Source organism: Phocoena sinus, chromosome 13, assembly GCF_008692025.1.
Source record: "Phocoena sinus isolate mPhoSin1 chromosome 13, mPhoSin1.pri, whole genome shotgun sequence".
Lineage (NCBI taxonomy): Eukaryota > Metazoa > Chordata > Mammalia > Artiodactyla > Phocoenidae > Phocoena > Phocoena sinus.
The window spans coordinates 35,950,396-35,970,021 of record NC_045775.1 but is presented as its reverse complement, the minus strand read 5'-3'; the positions used below and the strand labels follow the sequence as shown (position 1 = coordinate 35,970,021).

General features: G+C 33.5%; 1 protein-coding gene across 3 annotated transcripts in view; it reads left to right on the top strand.

Annotated features, from left to right (window-relative positions):
* Positions 1–19,626, top strand: part of LRPPRC (leucine rich pentatricopeptide repeat containing) — a 106,691-nt gene that overhangs the window by 43,170 nt on the left and 43,895 nt on the right. For all 3 annotated transcript variants that reach the window (XR_004352827.1, XM_032652712.1, XM_032652711.1), the window contains 11 exons: positions 1,733–1,760; positions 3,510–3,567; positions 4,651–4,757; positions 4,970–5,047; positions 5,386–5,430; positions 5,792–5,905; positions 6,959–7,089; positions 7,807–7,892; positions 9,299–9,506; positions 17,492–17,616; positions 18,320–18,426. Coding sequence is in view for 2 of the 3 variants with exons in the window: in XM_032652712.1 (XP_032508603.1) it covers positions 1,733–1,760; positions 3,510–3,567; positions 4,651–4,757; positions 4,970–5,047; positions 5,386–5,430; positions 5,792–5,905; positions 6,959–7,089; positions 7,807–7,892; positions 9,299–9,506; positions 17,492–17,616; positions 18,320–18,426 (1,087 nt within the window). In the remaining variant the exon portion in view is untranslated. The remainder of the gene's footprint in view (positions 1–1,732; positions 1,761–3,509; positions 3,568–4,650; positions 4,758–4,969; positions 5,048–5,385; positions 5,431–5,791; positions 5,906–6,958; positions 7,090–7,806; positions 7,893–9,298; positions 9,507–17,491; positions 17,617–18,319; positions 18,427–19,626) is intronic.

Here is a 19,626-nt window from a genome sequence, read left to right as displayed (position 1 = left end):
TCATATTTTGAGATTGGCCTTTTTTCACTCAGTGTAATGTCCCTGAAATCCATCCAAGTAGTCATGTGTGTCAGTAGTTCATTCTGAATGTTTTTAAAGTTGAAATAAGTGCCTTATTAACTCACTATACCAAAACAGTCCACCCTAAACTACCCAACCTCAAGTTTAAAGAGGGCTATGGATTTTTAAAAAGGCCTGTAAGTTTTGTGGGTATTTTACAATGTTAAGTATAATATACATAATTATAATAAATATATAAATCATTCGCATTGTAAAATTATCATTAAAATGTAACTAGTCTCTTTAAATAAATTCTGTGTTTGACTTAAATATACAAAGCTTATAGACATTAAGTTTACAAAGCTTAAATAGTATAAGACTAGGGTTCATTGGTTACCCAGTTTTGTAAATGATTTTTCATTTAAACAGTCAGAATTTGGGTGAGCCGTTCTTTTTGCTTTCCTGAAATAATTTCACATTTATAGAAAATTACAAGAGTAGTACAGAGAACTTTTATATATCCCATTTATTTAACTTTTAGCATTTTTTGACATTATCATTATACATTCTTTCCATCTATTTATACATGCATGTATATATAAATTTTAATTTTGGGGAACTATTTGGGCTTAGGTTGCATATGTCATGACCCTTTATCCTTAAATATGTCAGTATATAATTCTACAGAACAAGGATGTTCCCTTAACACAACTGTATCACAGTTGACAAATTCAGGAAATTTAACGTTGATGGAATATTTTTATCTAATACAGCTCATATTACCAGTTTTATCAATTATTTTCTCTTTCTCGCTCTTTTTTTTTTCTGTCCTCCAGAACAGAACAGAATCCAGTTCAGGGATGGATGTTAGTTGTCTTTTCTCTTTAATTTTCTCTGATCTAGAATAGTTCTTCAGGCTTTGTCGTTTATGACATTAGTAGTTTTGGAGAATACAGGCTGGTTATTTTCTAGAATGTTCCTCATGGTTCCCCATGATTAGTTTCATGTTACATCCCTGATTGGAATACCGCAGGAGTGATGTTCTGTCCTTCTCAGGGAATTAAATCTAAAATGTGTCCGTCAGGGCTTCCCTGGTGCAGTGGTTGAGAGTCCGCCTGCCGATGCAGGGGACACGGGTTCATGCCCCGGTCCGGGAAGATCCCACATGCCGCGGAGCGACTGGGCCTGTGAGCCATGGCCGCTGAGCCTGCGCGTCCGGAGCCTGTGCTCCGCAACGGGAGAGGCCACAAGAGTGAGAGGCCCACGTACCGCAAAAAAAAAAAACAAAAAACAAAATTAAAAAGTGTCCATCAGCATTTCATTAGTGGTATTAATTTTGATCACTCAGTGAAGATATTGGTTCGATTTCTCCATTACGTGGTTACTGTCTTTACCATTACAAGTAATAAGCAGTCTTCGGTAGGCACTTTGAGACCATGCAAATATCCTGCTCCATCAAACTGGGACCCCAAGATTTACTGATTCTTGTTCTTGAATCAGAGCAAGAGCAAGAATCAGTAAATCTTATTTTGAGGGTTCAAAGTAAATGAGAGTCAATCTTTCTAATTACCTTGGCTTGAAAATTCACCTTGATTTTGGAAACACTTATTTACTTACATTTTTTAGGGCTTTGATCTGTATGCATTGCATATAATAATTGCTAGTGTCTTTTAACTTAAAAATGTTTCTTAAACTTTTGGGTTTATTTTTAATCCTTTGCTGCCCCCTGCAGGTCTATGAATATAAATCTTTGGAGCAAGGTAAGTATTCCTAATATTGCAAATCATAACATGGTATATAAAAAGCAAAAGTTATAATAGCTTCATATATTTGTCATGTATCATTATAAATTAAGTGAATTTAGAATCTTCAAGTTGGTCATTTTAGTTTTAAAACTGCTTTCCTGGAGCATGAAATTTATTATTGAAGTGATCCTTTACTTTGTCCTAAATTCTTCATAAGGTTTTCAACTTTTCAAAAAAACAACTGTTAACGTTATTGCAGTAACCATACAGGTTTAATAATTATTTTAAAAAATATATGCATGTGTGTATATGTTTGTGTATCTATATGTATATCTATATATGAATGATATACAAATAAATTTTAAACTGTTATCTTTTTAAGAAGTTAACTGCTTTTATGCAGGAAGTACAATGATCCTTATGCTGAATTACAAGAATATTTGTAGCTTAATAAAATCAGAACGCACACTATTGATTGGAATTCCCAATTTAAATAATTTTTAAAATCTTATTTTCATTCAGTTCTGTTTTTAGTATTACTTAAACTGCCATTCAAACTATATAGTCAGTTATATGGTTGAGATATTTATATTTAGAACTAATTTTTTGACTAGAAAGATTTTTCATTGGTTTATTAAATGAGTCTTTGTTCAAAATGTGGTGTTAAATTTGGCTGTCATGTCTGATGTATGGCTATAGCTTCTGGTAGAATTTATTGTCTACCTTCTACGCATGTCTGTGTTGGTTAAAAAACAGTTTGTAGGTAAGGATTGTTTTGTTTTGCTTTGCTTTTGAACAGTTTCTACCTTAACCTTTGAATTGCTATTAACAGCAGCATGATTTATGGTGGAGTGAAGTGGGGTATGGTCAGTTTTGCCTTATTTTCCATATTAGAAAATAAATAGTTGAAGAAGCTGCTGTAGTTTGAGTTGTTAATACTTATGGTATGTGCTGGGCACTATTTAAAGAACAAATAAGTTCACTCGTAGTATACACATGAGGTAATTCAGAATTCCTAACTCATATCACTTCAGAAAACTATGTTCCTTTCTTATTATCTTCTGGCTGTGGATATATAGTCAAGTACTGTGATCAAAAGTTAGATGTCAGTACTGTATGTAGGTTTTGTAATCGTTTTCATCATATATATTTGAATTTTTTAAATTGAAATTTTTTGGCAGAATTAATGTTGATGAGTAAGTCTTTAGTTTTTGTGTATTCGGTTGATAAGAATCAATGAGAACAAACATGTTAGAACTTTCAACCCCCTTTTGTTTTAATGCCATTAAAATGACTGGGAAAATGTTGAAAAACTTAAAAAAAAAGTTATTTAGTGGTTCAGGGAATTTTACTTTCTTACTTCTGTAAAACTACACTTAAAAGGAGGAAACTAGACCAATTTCAACAAGACCAAAAACAATACAATGACAAATAACATTGGTTGATAATTTCTATATTTCCTGTTATAACAGTTTATTTAAAACAGTATATAAAAGATCAGTTTAGAGGCTTTCTTAGTGACATTTCATGAAACATTGCAGTTTTCCTTCAACATGGATTTGTTTTGTTTTTGTTTTTAAAAGACAAGCCTATTATTTAAAAACGAAACAATCTCCTTGGCAGGTGGGGATGGTGTTGAATTACTATGATACAGAATAACACCTTACTGGGGAGAGGCTTTATTATTTCAAGAATTCAATTTCAGATTGTATTTGTTCTTGTTTGCTTCTCTTGCTGCAATGCACGCATTTCCTGTCTTACCAGATAACAGAACTGTTGTACAAGGATGGACGTTATTGCCAGGAGCCTCCAGGACCAACGGGTAGCGTTTCAATTTCGATGATTGTAACTTATCCACAAATCCATTCTTCTGTGTAATGATGGACTGACTAGAAGGATTACAGCAGTAAACATTTTCTTTTTGAAAGTGAAATTTGAAAACATTTGGTTATAAATCTTTATATTGATAACCACAACATTTTGAGATCTATGAGGTGTTTGGTTTTATCATAATTGTTTTTTTAAAGCGAGGGTTGGGAGGGCTTTTTTTTTAGATATTGAGGAAATGCTTCTTATAGAATCAATCAAAATAGGCTTAAAAATTAGTAATCCTTAGTGTTTATGTGATTTTAATGTTTTGCCAGTATAATCAAACATATAAAATAGTAAAGCGGTCTTGTAGATTTTTCCACTTAAATATAATTTATTACCTAAAATATATTATTTGACATTTAATGATTTTTGTTTTCACATAATAAAGTGTAGAATATATGGGTTTCTGTAAGAAGGTACCCTTCTTGAAAGTTCGTATTTTTCTATCCTAGGTATTAACACATGGCCCTATACATTTTATGCTTGAATGCATAGGAAAATTACTGTTGTTACAAAGCATCTTTGTTAATCTCAGTTTTTCATTGGCTAATAGGCAGCTCTCCACAGGATTACTGTATCTGCTTATTAAAATTATTTAACTTTCTATACTCAACATTTAACAGTCCTCTCTAATTTTATGTTTCCCTACTAAGTATTGCCCACCAAAAAATTAGTGTAGAAATGTGTACAGGGCATTTATTTATTCTCACTATTTGTGATTTGGACAGGAAAGGGGTAAGGCCTTGGGCAGGACAACTTCTGTCACAGAGTGGTGGAAAAAAATAGATTGAAGTAAGATTCAGTACTGAAAAGCTGTCACTCGGTCTGAAAATAATTAATATTCCTTTCACTCACCAGTTAGATATGTGCTCCCAAACCACATAATCTCTATGCCTCAGTGATCATTGTTGCCATTTCAGAGCCTCTCATCAGGGTGACATCTCACACCAAAATGATTTCTTATAAATTAATCTTGATAACATGACAGTCTCAGTAATTTTAGTGGAATGCTTTCTCTTGTTTTTTTCCACAGAAGCTGTTGGCTATTTTCTTTATAACTTGATTGACAGCATGAGTGACTCAGAGGTACAGGCCAAGGAGGAGCGTTTGAGACAATACTTCCATCAGCTGATGGAGATGGTACCATTTCATTTTTTGCTATATAATGCCTGTCCTGCCTGACATGTATCTATTAGATTTGAAATTGCTGCTTTTAAGTACAACCAGACCACTTCTCAATGACATAGATGAGTTGGAGACTTAAATTATGTCTGAGATAATTTCTGTTAGACAAATCTCAGTTTGGTTGTCTAAAACTCAGTTGTTTTTTCTCCTCCCTTCCCTTTGCACAGAATGTAAAAATTCCTGAAAACATCTACAGAGGCATTCGTAATCTGCTGGATAGCTACCATGTTCCTGAATTGATTAAGGTGTGTGTGAAACAGTAATCAACTTTTTAAAATGCTTAATTTATATATAAAAGCATGTTAAAATTTTATTTAAATATGTTGCTTTTGGCCAAAAGTTTATTTAAATGACAACCTTTAAAACAAGGCTTTTCATTGATTGTTGGTAAATGCTGTTTATATATTGAAGAACGTGTTTAAAGTATTTATTACAGTGGTTATAAAGCATGAACAATTTCTGCAAAATTTTGGAAGATGGAAAAATAACAGTGAAATGAAACGAAATTTCCAAAATTTGCTTTTGACATTTGCTTATATATTTTACACATGTTTTCTGATTCTAATTTAAATCCCAATTTTAGGATGTTAATATGTTGGTTGAAAGAGAGAAGACAGACTCTCGAAAAGTAAGTAGGCTTTTTGAGTAGATTCTACATGCTATAGTAACCACATTTAATGAGAGTTCTAGACTGTGTCCTTATAAAACCAGTGGTTCCTAACATTTTTGTCATCAGTGTACCTCTAAGAAGTTGGTAAAAGCTATTTCAGAAAAATCAGCATATCTCAAAAAAATCGGCATATCTGAGAAATTTGCATATAATCTCAGGAGCTTTATAAACCCCTGGAGTCCATCCCCAGATCCCCAGATTAATACCCATGATAGCATTTATGACATTTAGGAAAGGTCAGTTTAAAGGGAAGAGTGACAAAGGGTGCATTTTCTTTGTAGGAAATTTCTTTCCTTCTTTTTTCTTTCCATTTCTGTAGACTGCACAGCCTACATCATCTGATTTGGAGTCTAAACTTGAAAAACTAAAAGCTGAAAATCAACCTGTAGGAGATGTCCTGAAGCAACTCATATTAATGCTGTGTTCAGAAGAGGTAACTTTTAACTATTTCAAATACGCTATTAAAGTAAAAAGAAATTCTTTATAGATAAAAGTAAGCAAAGCCAAATATAATATTTATGATTTTTACAATTATTATACATCATGTCTGTGAAGAATGCAATTAAATGAAAGGTTAGCTAATTTCAGCTACACCTTGAATGGCATGTTTTCCGGTTACTGTAGTTTGTTTACAATAACCTGCAAAGTGAATGATAGTAACAGCCATGATAGGTTTATCATACATGCCAAATGTCCTTTCAAGCCATGGCTCCGGTCTCTTATATCTAGATTGTCAAGCAACTGATACATGCAGTCGTCATTTGCAAGTCAAATATTACTGAGTTGTTAATGCAGGGATTGAAATTCCATTTTCCTGCTGAAAAAAAGTCTTTCTGAGATAAAGGGTCTCTTGCCTTTTTTCAGCAGGCGTCCAGCTGTACTTTGTGTTCATTTTAGTGTGCGTCTGCAATTTGTGGTATATCACTAGACTTTTTCGGTTTTTAGTTCAGTATCATTTGGTCTTATGCCTGTGTTTCTAGGGTAACAGAAATAACAGCTGACTTTAAGGTTATAACATGGTACTATTAAATTCTAAAATATTTCCTTACATTACTTGGATATTGAACTAGACTGTGAGGAACGTTGCAGTGATAGACATTTCTGTGCCTGGAAATTGGATGGTGAGTAAGGGCTCACTTGGTACATATTTAATCTGGAAGTTTTTTTTTTTATAATACAATACCCAAACCTTAAAACATCAAATTTGGCATAGTGGCCGGTTTTGCAGTGTAGATAACAAATCTTTTAACCCCCACATATATATATCTTTTCCTGCTTTTTAAAAGGCAAATAAAAATACCAGGGAGCAAGGTGAAGTTAATAACATGAATCCATTTCTTTTCAGGGAGCAAGGTGAAGTTAATAACATGAATCTATTTATTTTAAAAGTACTATTAACTTTTTTTACACTCTGAACATTGAAACTAGAAATTTTATTTTATTTTTATATTAATTTCTTATTTTTCACTTCCATCCTTTATTTTAGAACATGCATAAAGCTCTTGAATTGAAAGCAAAATATGAATCAGATATGGTTATCGGTGGCTATGCCTCTTTAATAAATTTGTGCTGTCGACATGATAATGCAGAAGAGGCATTGAACCTGAAACGAGAATTGTGAGTACCCTGGCACTGAAACAAATCATCAGCATGTATGCTGATATACAGTCCTTGATGGATCATGTAGATTGAATACTACTCTCATATAATGTGAATTTAAAAAATTCTCTTTTGTGTTTTTGAAATTTCATACTGTAAGACTCTTTGATTAATTATGGCTTGTTTTCAGCAAGGAGTTTTTGTTTAAGTATGATAAGACATTCTATTCCTTAAAGCCAGTTTTTTTCCTCTTGATTATACAACTGCATATGACAACAGTGGTGATGGTAACTATTTTATAAAGCTTGTTAAATATTCCACTTTCTGTACTGTAGGGTAAACAAAATTCTGTCCATTTCTAAGGTATCTTTGGTTTCCCATCCTGATACATTTACCAAATAAAAATATGTCTTTCAGGGGTATTTATTTCAGTATTCATGACAAAGTTAGAATCACCTTAAGTGCCATGAAGCAAAAGAGTTCCTTATTAGTGTCATTTGCAGATGGAAAGATGCAATATATATGTAGTGTTAGATTTTTACTTCGTCACTTTGAATATAATTACATGTGGATTTGTATATGGCTTCAAAAATAAACCTTAACTAAATTGTAGAGGCCAATGTTAATAACAGTACAGATTCTGATGAGTTTTTGAAAAGTGATCAAGTAGATATTGCAGTCCTTTTAACAGTTAAACAACTTCTAACATAATATAAATATGGCTTTAATTTTTAGTGACCGTTTAGATTCTTCTGCTGTCCTTGATACCAGCAAGTATGTAAGACTTGTAAAAGTATTGGGAAAACATGGCAAGCTCCAAGGTAAGCGTCAGCACATAAAGGAAACATGTGATGCAAGTATCTTGCCACTGGAATAACATGTGAATTGATATTAATGGTATATCATGTCTTGCAAAGTGCTTGAACACTTTGCAAAATTTGCATGTGAATCCAGCCAGAGCTGCATGGACAGTGTAGGCCATTAGTTTTAATGGATTGGCAAGCTTGTCATTTACATTTGCACAGCTCAGTGCTTTTTGCATTTCTGCAGCTAGTTTTTATTAGCATTGCTGTTTGGATTGAGTTTGAAGATCATGACTTATGGCACAATTTGCCTATATGCCTGCACTAATGGCTTTGTTTTTGCTTAAGAACATTAGAAGGCTGAACATAAAACCTATAAATATAACCTTAATTCAAGAATATGAATTTTGCAGGAGTCTTTGTCTTCACTTTTAATAACATTAACAAAATGTGTACTTCAATAAGGTTTTACATAGAAGTTTGCGGGGAGAGCCTAGCCGATTATATTGTTGATTTATATACTCTAATTTTCTCGTAGTTGAGATAATGCTAAACGTAATATAATTACACTTGATAATGTATTCTTACTGTTTGCTTGTTTCTTTCTCATTGGGCTTTATTTTGAAACTCTTTTTTTAACCTCCCTCTCTTCCTTTTATTCCTAGAGAAGATTTAAAAAAAAATCTTTATAGTGAAAAATATGGAGAAAATATTTGATTTGAACATTGAATTTTTTCCTAGGAAGCCTTTCTAACACAAAATTCTTTATGAAGATTAGACTGCTTTTTAAAAATCATTTTCTGTAAAGCGGTCAAAACATTTTTTCTGTGCAATAATTAAGAACAACATTATAAAAATGAACTTATTCCATATCCTAAAATGTTTGTTTCTGCCTTCCTAATGAAGCTTAATGAATCTAATGTATTAACATGCAGTCTTTTGGAAAGCTTTCATTGGCTCTGCTTGGCTAATTAGTATCGACATAGCAAACAGGCCCTATCGGTATCAGACCATTAGTCTGGCTGTATGTACAGTGTAAACACATCTTTTATTATCTGGCCTCCTGACAAGCCATCTGCCGAAGAAACAATGGTGTGATTTAGCAGATGTTAGCTCTGAACGATAAAAGCATCCATTTAGGAGGATCTTACAGCTATAGGGCAGACAGTACAGGGTTATGTGGTGCAGAGTGGGCACACAGTCTCTATCTATAATTTGTAGTCAAAGTTGCAGGGAAATGATAAAACCATGCTATTGTGGATTTATAATTGTAGTCTCGTTTAGAAATGCAAGTAGTAATTAACTTGAAATCGGCATTATACACTAGAATTTACATTCCTGCTGGGCTTGAAATGCTGTTTTAATAGCAGTTTGTTTTCCCTACATGAAATTACCTAAGGGTCTTTTGTGCTACTTCATTGTAGATGCTATTAACATTCTAAAGGAGATGAAAGAGAAGGATGTTCTTATCAAAGATGCAACAGTCTTGTCCTTTTTTCACATCCTAAATGGCGCAGCTTTAAGAGGTGAAACTGAAACAGTAAAACAGTTGCATGAAGCCATCGTGACTCTAGGGTTAGCGAAACCGTCTACTACCTTAAGTTCCCCATTGGTCACCCTGTATCTGGAAAAGTAAGTTAATTGAATTTTCAATTTTAAATGTTGGCATTGAAAGAATGAATCTAATCATTTGGGGATTATACTTTATAAATTCTCTGTAGTGCTGTGGAAGCCTTGGAGGTTATTCACCACAGAATAAGAGGACTTCTGTGGAGTAGGTGACCTATAAAATCACCAGCCACCCTGTGGTCCTATGGATTACTTCTCAATGGAATGATCTATGGTGATTTTTTTTTTGTGGGGCATGTGATGATATTACATGAAGCCAAATTTAGTTTTTCCCAGTTTTGAGCCTTATAAGTGTTAATTATTAATAAATATAAGAAAGAAGGATTCTCTGGGGCTTTTGATTATGCTTCACGACTGTTATTCAGGTAATGATGTGGCAGCGTCTCTTCATTGCTCCTTTCCTCCATGTAGTATTTTAATTGTATGTACCAATACAGTAGTTATTCTGGCTTCGATAAATATTGTAAGAAGATGTCTCTGTGTCTTGTGGGAAGAAGATGAATTTTGTTAATAGGGTGAGATTTACTGAATTTGAAAATTTTTACATTCGGAATGTTTATGTTGGTGCCCAATTTAAGGTATTTTTTCTAGTGCAAATCATAAAGTCAACCTACTCTCTTGTAATGAGTGAAACATTTTAGTAAGATGATAAAGTATCCTTTATTCTTTTCCTTTTGTGTTTGTTTTTCTTTTCCATTTTAAAAAATTTCTCAGATCTTACCTCTTTGTCATCTCTTCCATGGCTTAATGCAATTTTTAATCTGCTTATTTTGTGATTGTGATTTTCTAATTTTAGTTTGGATGTTGCCGTATCAGTGTCAGGAGAAAAGTAAAAGATAAATCTTAACGGTTCTCATATTCTTCCCACATTTCTGGTAGTTTTTCTTTATTTATTAGGGGGTATAATTAATTGAATATAATGAATGATTTAGTATTGAATTTAAAATGTGGGATAAAAACATCTCTTTTAACTAACTGTTAGGAAATATGTGTACACACATATATATATATGCACACACATACATGCACAGAAATGTTTTATGAAATAATTTCTTTGCCATCAATCAAAAAGTAGTTTATCAGCTTATATGATTTGGCTAAATCTTAACCTCCACAATCTCAGCATTACATCTTTTTAAAGAAATAGTGATTCAAACAATTATTGTGTTATTGAGTTCTCATGTTCACAGCCTACTTTATATAGAAATCCTATAATTAATATGCTTCCTCCTAGAATTTTTTTGATTGTTTAAAAGACCCGTCTCTGCAAATTGCATGTGGAGCTCTGCATAGGGATTTGAAAGAAATGGGCCCAGTGCCCAGAAGAATTAGGCCCTCCTCCACCACTGGGCAAAAATAAAATAATTAACAATGAAAATGAGGCCATGGTAGAAAAAGTATCTTACAAATAGAAATACTTTGAAGAGAGAGGAGATACAAAAGTTTTCCAGAAGAGGTCTGCAGATGGGGCTCATGAACCAAGGAGAACTTCCCCCAGGGGAAAATGGAAATAGCATGGGATTCAGATGTTAATGTGGAGCATACTCTGTGCTTCCGATTTTACTGTACAGTCAGATTTGTGTGTCTCTGTAAAATCTGACTGTCCCTGTTAATTGGGCTAGAGAAATCTAAATTAGTTTCTTTTATGATTTTTTTTTTTTTTTTACTACTTTCAGATACAACGAGAAATTACCTTCTATTTTTATTTGCCTGAATTTGTTTTTGTTTTTTGCTATCTTTGCTTTGCAGAGGCAGTTTCCATGACAAGATCTTCAGTTTCATCTGTCATGATAAAAAGGTTTTGTTGACTCTCTTAGAGTCAGGAGAATAATTAAAAGGAGATAAAGGAAATTTCATTCATGTTTAGCAGAAAACAGTAGTAGCACTCCTGGTGGGGGCTAAGTTGGAGGAAAACATTGACTTTGCAACTTATTTTCAATTGTGTTTTCCCAACTGATGGAAGATAGCTAATTAATTCAGAATCATGACAAGTGCAGTACTAGGATTAACTATGCTAGCCTGCCCAAAAGTCTACATGTATTTGATTTGATTAAATATGTTTAATCTTCAATAATATCAGGTAATTGGCCTCAGCAGGTATGAACTCATCTGGAGAATGAGGCTTTTATTCAAACTTGAGGTAGAATTATGAGAATCATTTCAGAACACTTTACAAAATCTTCATCCTTTCAAAGGCAAGCATCTTTTTGGAAAGTCATTGCAAAGACTCTGAAGAAGGCTGTCACTTACAAATTGTAATTCTAGAACAAATTTGCGAGGTTGAGTTCCTTAGAAAGATGATCTTTAAGATTCAATAGATATTAATTTTGGACTGACTTTTCCAGCATTGGATAAAACACAGGAGAAATTTAATATTGTATCAGTTTGTTACTTGGATATTGTTTTAAAAGTTTTACAGTTATGAAAAATAATACATTTTGTTTTTATTCATTTGCCAAAGGAAATCCAAAATAACAGGTTTGCAAAATTTTGAAGAACTTGTTAAACTAATCTGATTTGTATTATCAAAATAATACTTGCACTGAAAAGAAGTATGCTGATTTGAGCAAAATTTTCATGTGTTTCGTTTACACTGGGACTGTTCTGTAAGACACATGTCTACATGTAGTCCACATGAATGTTAAACATTTTCCTTTGTAACTACTTAAAAAAATTTTTTTAATTGAAATCATGCCTGATCCAGAAAGATGACCTGGATCCTCCATATTAAGGAAGAAAGAAATGCTTTAAAATAGGTTAAAAGAGCTTTTGATTAGTCTTTATGCTATGATAAAGGAAATAAAATTAATGAAATCTGGGCCATTAGTTTTTAAAGCATAAAAATTTGTATGATGCAGTTTCAGATTCACTTGTATAGCTGATCCATTTTGGTTTCATTTCATATGAAAAATATCTGAAGCTGTTTAACTGGATTATTTAGTGCAAATGATCAAAGAAGCTTTAATTTCTGCTTTCCATTTAGGATTTTTCTGTGCTGATTTGTGCTATAATCTGTATATACCCACATGCATTTCATTTAAGTGAATCATGGACTTTGTCCATATAATCCTCCCAGAACTCTTGCTAAATTAATCTTGAGTTCTTCATAAAGGTCACAATTTCTGTAAGATGAACCTATACCAATACGTTTTAAAATTTACTGTAACACTTCAATATGTTGCAGAAGTGGGAAATACATTTTTTATAATGCTGGTTATTCTGTCATATATACTCCCCTTCAATTTTGGCATCTTCATTTGTACTGGATACTTTTATTATTTGTGGGAATGCTCGCCTTCTAGAGTAAAACTCTTTATGTGTTGAAAGGAAATTAAGGAGGTTTGGCTCTTTTACTCCATTATTGCAATTAAGAATTTAGCATCATCAGTGCCAAAGGACAAAAGTGGTTCATTTGCCCTAGGGGGACAGGACAGTGATAAGATGATTTTTCGTCAAGGATCATTGGGTCGTAATTAAGTTACATTCATGGCTATTGCTTTTTGAAGGATGATTGGTAAATGACAGGCTTCATGTGCTTAGTACGGACAGTGTTCAGTAGGGTTTTTTCTCCCTCTGTCAGAAAATCCTGTTGAGCCTGATAATGTAAATGTGGCATTTTATTCTGAACAAAAGAGCAGGGAAATGAGCTATCTTGTCTAATCATTCAGTTGTTTAACACCGACTTCCAGTTTAGACTCAATTGGCTGGAAAGCACTTGACATGTAAAGTTAGTGCTGTTCCGAACGCATGTTTGAGTAAATTTGAAAGTAAGTGACAGCTAAATTGTACCTAGGGAAATTACAAAGCCTTCAACACAGTTAATTTTTTTGGGAGGATTAGTTGTAATTGCAACACTAGTCTCCTTGAAGATTCCGCATTTATAGATGATGAACAGAAAAAGAAACATTTAGCTCTTTCAAGGGCTGGTTCTCTTCACAGAATAATTTTTGTGAAGTCGATGGTTTCTCCTGAATTGATTTCTTTCCACACTGAACATCTGCTTAAGATTTATAGAATAGTCAGTTTTTAGAGTGTTACGGTGTTTTTTGTTTCCCCCTCCCTTGTTTTGAACTTTTTTCTCCCCTAAAGCCCCTCTTTTCTCCACTGATTTCAGATTTTGAGAGCTTTTCAGTCAGTAAGCTCTTTAGGTAAATCGCCACTTCACTAACACTTTATGCATAATGTTGAAGCACTTTATTCCAATTAAAAAATTAATATTTGTCATTTAAAATTTTGATTAAATTGGAAGTTATTTGCTATAGGTAAGGAGACTAAGTTTAAAGCTACCAATAGGTAGATAGTTGTCACTGGTTGTTCTTGTTCAAGATTGTATGAAACACATTTGTGATTTTTACAGTTATATATAAAGGAATTTGAGTTAGGAGGACTTTGTTTTCTGGTACCTTTAAGTAGATAGTTTTATGATCAGCCTCATATAAATGTTATGTCCAGGGTTTGTTTTTCTGTCAATGACATAAAGCATACTTTCATTTCATAATAAGGACTAACACAAGAGGTAACATCAGATTTGCCATGTTCTTATTGTACTCAGTCTTATTATATATATGTGTGTTCTTAAAATTTAGAATTATAGAATCTTCCTTTCCACTGTTCTGTTTTTATTTCATAGGCTCCCAGAATTTTAATAAAGGCTATGTGAGTTAATTTACATCAATCAAAAATATTTTAAAATGATTGTTTACTTTTTATTAGCATGTATAGTTTTATTTATGAAAATCGCTTTATGTATATCATTGAAATACTTTGAGAGGGTGTCTAGTCGTTGAAAATATCACAGTGGATTTTTCTTAGAGATAATAGTATGTTATACAGTTGATTTTCACTTAGTATTATTTGAGGTTTTTGAAAGCAGTGGCTAAATTTTTATCAGGATTGGACTTTTAAAAATTTGTGACCCGTTTGTATATAAAGCTTTAGGAATTATGCGTGTATACTGAAATAAGCACGGAGTAAGTTTTGAATCCAGAATTAATGTTTTCAACAAGATTTCTTCAAAAGATTATTATTTTAGAGTAGAGTTTTAAATCAGTTCTAGTGTTTTAAAGTGTACAAAGGAAATCACAGAATCATTTTAGGTCACAGAAACTAGAATTACACTGATTGATAAAGTCTTCCCCCACATTTTGGGTATAAGGCAGTTTCCGCCTTTTTCCATTTGATATTTTACTGCACTTACTGATTTCATCCAGCCTAATAAAAGTGGTATTTTCATGTGATGATTTTTTCTGCTGGTGTGAAACATTTGAGATGATGAACCTAACAAGCTCAAGTTCATAGAACCTTGCGTTAGAGTATTAGAACTGGGAGGGAACCCAAAGGTCCTTGAGTTCAACTGTTGTGATAATCTGCTTTCATCACTTCTAGAAATGTGTCACACTGCTGTAGCCAAGCTGCATGTAGTACTTATCAATTGGGATTGAAATTCAAAAGTCCTATGCGTATACAACTATTTTCACAGTAATGTGAATTTTATATACTTTCTCATATTTTTCATTTCCCTCACCCAAAGTTTTCAAGCTTTAATAGGAAAGATTAATGATGACATCAAATCATACGAGGAGTGGACATTTTTATCTCTTTAAAGTGACGTGATCCAACCAAACACAAGTCAGACTGTAGATAATAAGCACTGAAAAGAAACGACTAGACCTTAGTTCATTTCTATCATCAGTAAGCGCACTTTGTACGAAATGTTTCACTATAGATTTCTAATTCATTTTGTTGGCAACCTGGGGTCAGTGACATTGTTACTTAAAATTACTAACATATGAATTATTTCCATTTTGCTATACTTGTCTTTTCTGTTGTTGTTCTGGGCATGTATAATCTTCAGAAGCATATATTTGGAGACCAAAGACTATTAACATGTCTCTTTGATTGACAGAACAATTATTCACTCATTTATTGATAGCTTTGACCTAATGTAGGGAAAATACAATTGAGACAATATTATCCTAGTTTGGAAATTGATCTGAAAAAGCAAATTATACTGCTTTTTAAAAATCAGTGTGTGTTAGTTTTTCTCTTAAATATTTTGGTAGTTTTCCATTAAATGGAATTGTAAAAAGGTAATAACTTGTATCTGAAGCAAGGGAAAATACTGATTATATAAAGCTTTATATCATATGTGGTAGCATTTCTCTTGTATGACAGTAATCTAGCCTGCAACATCTACTTGCAGTTTTGAAATTAACCTGTAATTTAGTCTTCACCCCAAATGACAAAAATTCAAATGACTCTGTGGGGTGCCGGAAGATGCACTGTAAACAGGGCTTAGTAAGGGGATACGGTGGAGTTCCGTCAGGATAGGCTCATTTTCACTGTGGCAGTATTGTAGTGGAATTAATGCTTCTTCATGATAGTTTACTTTTTAGTACAGTTTAAAACCTTAATCTAGATAAAATGGTAATTCAGTCTAGGGCAACATAACATTTGTATAATGAACCAAAATGTTAGGGCTTCAATGGAAAATTTTAAAAGGCTTTCTTCCTTTTGAAAACTGTTGCACATGTGAGAGAAATGTGTTTTCTCCACAAAGATTGTCACTGTTATTGCTACTTGTACTTTGGTCCATGTCTCTAACCATGCTTCTTTTTTTAATACATTTCATACTTTCTTTTCAAAAATCTTTAATTTCTTATTCCATATTACACCACCTTATTAGGTTAAACAAACAACATTGCTTTTAATAGAGCATAATGTATAATTAGATGTACTCAACTGAAAGGGGGGAGAGTCCAGGGACCTGATGACAGTGCCTTTCTCTGTTTACCTGGTGGCCTTAGGCTAATCAGTCAATCTCCAGATGCCTTAATTTCCTCATCTATTTAAAAATAAAGGAAGATGGCAAGTAGAATTGGATCACATAATCTCTACAGCTTTTTCAAGGTCTTAATAATTTCTCATAGTGTCATTTTCCAAGAGAAATAGTAGGTTTTGAGGACACACAAGAATGTGTTTCCACACTCTTATTTAATAAACTGACTTAATGAAAATATCTTTTTATTTTAATTAATTAACCACATAAGAGAAGCTTCGATTTTATAATTGGAAATAATTTTTAAAAGCTTACCCTCTTATGAAAAGCTTTTAAAGAGTTCTAGAATTCACCAACCCTAAGAATATCCTAGGTTTAGCAACAGCAAGTTTCTATATGTATGAATCCTAAAGTTACTTCTTCCTGGGATTTCCTTGTGGCACAGTGGTTAGGAATCCGCCTGCTAATGCAGGGGACATGGGTTTGAGCCCTGGTCCAGGAAGGTCCCACATACTGCGGAGCAACTAAGCCCGTGCGCCACAACTACTGAAGCCCGAGTGCCTAGAGCCCGTGCTCTGCAACAAGAGAAGCCACAGCAATGAGAAGCCCACGCACTACAATGAAGAGTAGCTCCTGCTCACCACAACTAGAGAAAGCCCACGCGCAACGACAAAGACCCAACGCAGCCAAAAGTAAATTAAAAAGAAAAAAAGTTATTTCCTCCTTATCTGGAGAGGCAGCAGTATGAAACATATGATGAGAAAGGTGAAAGTGCTTGAAAAGTTCTGGATGACTGTTGATGGACATTTAATAAATTTTCCCAAATCTGGAATTATTGAGGACCATAAACACAAAGTAGTTGGAAAAAATATTTGACAGTAGTCCTTGTTTTTAGAATAATGCATTCTTATAGCAATTTATATATAATCTGAGAGAATGCCTTCATCTTTTGGACTTTTTAATAAGTACCATTTAGCAAGCAAAATAATAAAAGTTGAAGCAGGGAAAACGGGGAACCACTAATGATGTCTGTACTCTGAACATTGACTTTTATGTAAGGATTGTTTCTTGTATTTTTTTTTTTCCAATTTGGCTTCGTGGTATTCTACCTTAAATAAAACTTACTCGTGTACCTTTTGACTGGTCATTGTATAGCTCTCAAATTAATTAGATATATTTTATTCATTGTTAATATTTTGATGTTTCCAAGGGATGACTTACCTACTGCTCTTGAAGTCACGATTGACTGCTATAAAAAGTATAAAATACTACCAAGGATTCATGATGTCCTATGTAAACTGATAGAGAAAGGCGAGACTGATCTAATTCAGAAAGGTTAGTCACCTTCTAATTCGTTAGTGTTGTTAGTTTTCTTTTTTCCCCTCTTGCTTATTTAATCTTAATGTGTTGCTGTGAAGAGAGAATTGAACAAGAAGGCAAGCACATCCAGAGAAACTTTGTTACACTTCTGAGTTGAAAAATATCAGGTAGATTTTTAACATAAATGTACTTGATTTTAGTAACTTCATTTTGAAAAGTCACCCCTCTTGTTTTTTTTGTGTGTGTGTGTGGTACGCGGGCTTCTCACTGTTGTGGCCTCTCCCGTTGCGGAGCACTGGCTCCGGACACGCAGGCTCAGCGGCCATGGCTCACGGGCCTAGCCACTCCGTGGCATGTGGGATCTTCCCGGACCGGGGCACGAACCGATGTCCCCTGCATCGGCAGGTGGACTCTCAACCACTGCGCCACCAGGGAAGCCCCCCTCTGTTATTTTTTGGTCCGCTTCTTGATGATCTGCCTTTGTGAGATTTTCAGCCTTATCCTCACCAGTTCTCTTTTAAGCTAGTCACAGGTACTTAATGTCATAAATGTATGCTGTTACATAATGAATGTGACAGAAAATTGGTTGATTTAGCTATAACCTTTAAGTTATTCTAAATATTTGTTTTAAAGTTTTCTTGTATTTGTTCAGAACTCTTCAAGTGATATAGTTAGTCTATGTTTTGTCTTCTAATATATTTTCTTCTTTCCTCTCTAGCAATGGACTTTGTGAGCCAAGAACAAGGTGAAATGACTATGCTGTATGATCTCTTCTTTGCCTTCCTACAAACAGGAAATTACAGAGAGGCCAAGAAGATCATTGAGGTATGATTTTAACTCCACTGTTCTAATTGTACAGCTATTTAGACTCTTAATTAGAATATGTTTACAAATTTTAACCTTTAATTACACATGTTCTGATTCATGTTAATATAATTCAGTCTCAGTAATGTGGGGTGAGAGGGAGAGACTCGGCCAGCTTCTTTATTGTATATAATTGCAGTTCAGAAAAGGCAGCCTGGTTGTATATTGAATTTGTTTCTTCACTTTGTTAAATTCACTGTTATATATCAAAATGATATTTGCATATTAAATCTTGGATTGTGGAACAATTAAATTAAACTGGCATTCCTGTGTGTAAAATTGCTAATCCTCTTTGCCAAGGAATTCTTTGTTCTTAAAAGCAGTGGAATTTAATTTGCTGCAGACCATGCTCAGATTTATTTGTAATGCTTGTCTATAAGTTAATCAGCCAAACAAGTGCTGTCTGCAGGTGTTTGGCATTTAATTTAAAATTTCTTCTTTTTTTTCACTATGGTAAGCAGCTTACGGGAAATGGTAGGTGACAAACCTGGGCTATTTAGGATTAGTATATTTTACCTAGGCTTGATTGAAATTTTGCTTACTGAAATTGATAAGTCAAAGGGCAACGATAAAGTCTGTCCAAATTGTGATTAATTTCACTATTAAACAATTCTGTATCTCCTAAAAAAATCATTTCAGAGAAGATGGACCCATCGCCTTAAGAAATATTACTTTTAATGTGAGTAAAATAAACTTGTGAATACATCAGTAATCATTTTTCTCTCAGATATACTTTACTGTTACTCCATGTCTTTTCCCAAAAGTGCCCATGGTGGATGAGACATAAAGGTGGTGTTTGGCCTCCTTGTTTTTATGTTGATGACTGCTTATAATGGATTTGAAAATAGAGGCACACATCCCAGAAAATTATTAGTTTCTCTTGACATTTTTCAAAGAAAAGTCTAGTATGAAAAAGGACTGTGAAATTAATTCAGAACTTTCTTATATTTCTATCTGTCTTTAACTCAATCTCCTGTCGGAGGGAAGTGTGGAGTATGCTGTCTTGGACAGGTGCTTCTATAGCTCGAGTAGTTCATTTGTATTTTCTAGAAAATGTTATAAATTCTCTCATTGAAAGTGCACAGTGTATGTATCTGAAAATGAGAGAAGCTGTCTGCCTGTTGAGTTCTGTACTCTGTATGCATGTTATCAGTATTAGTA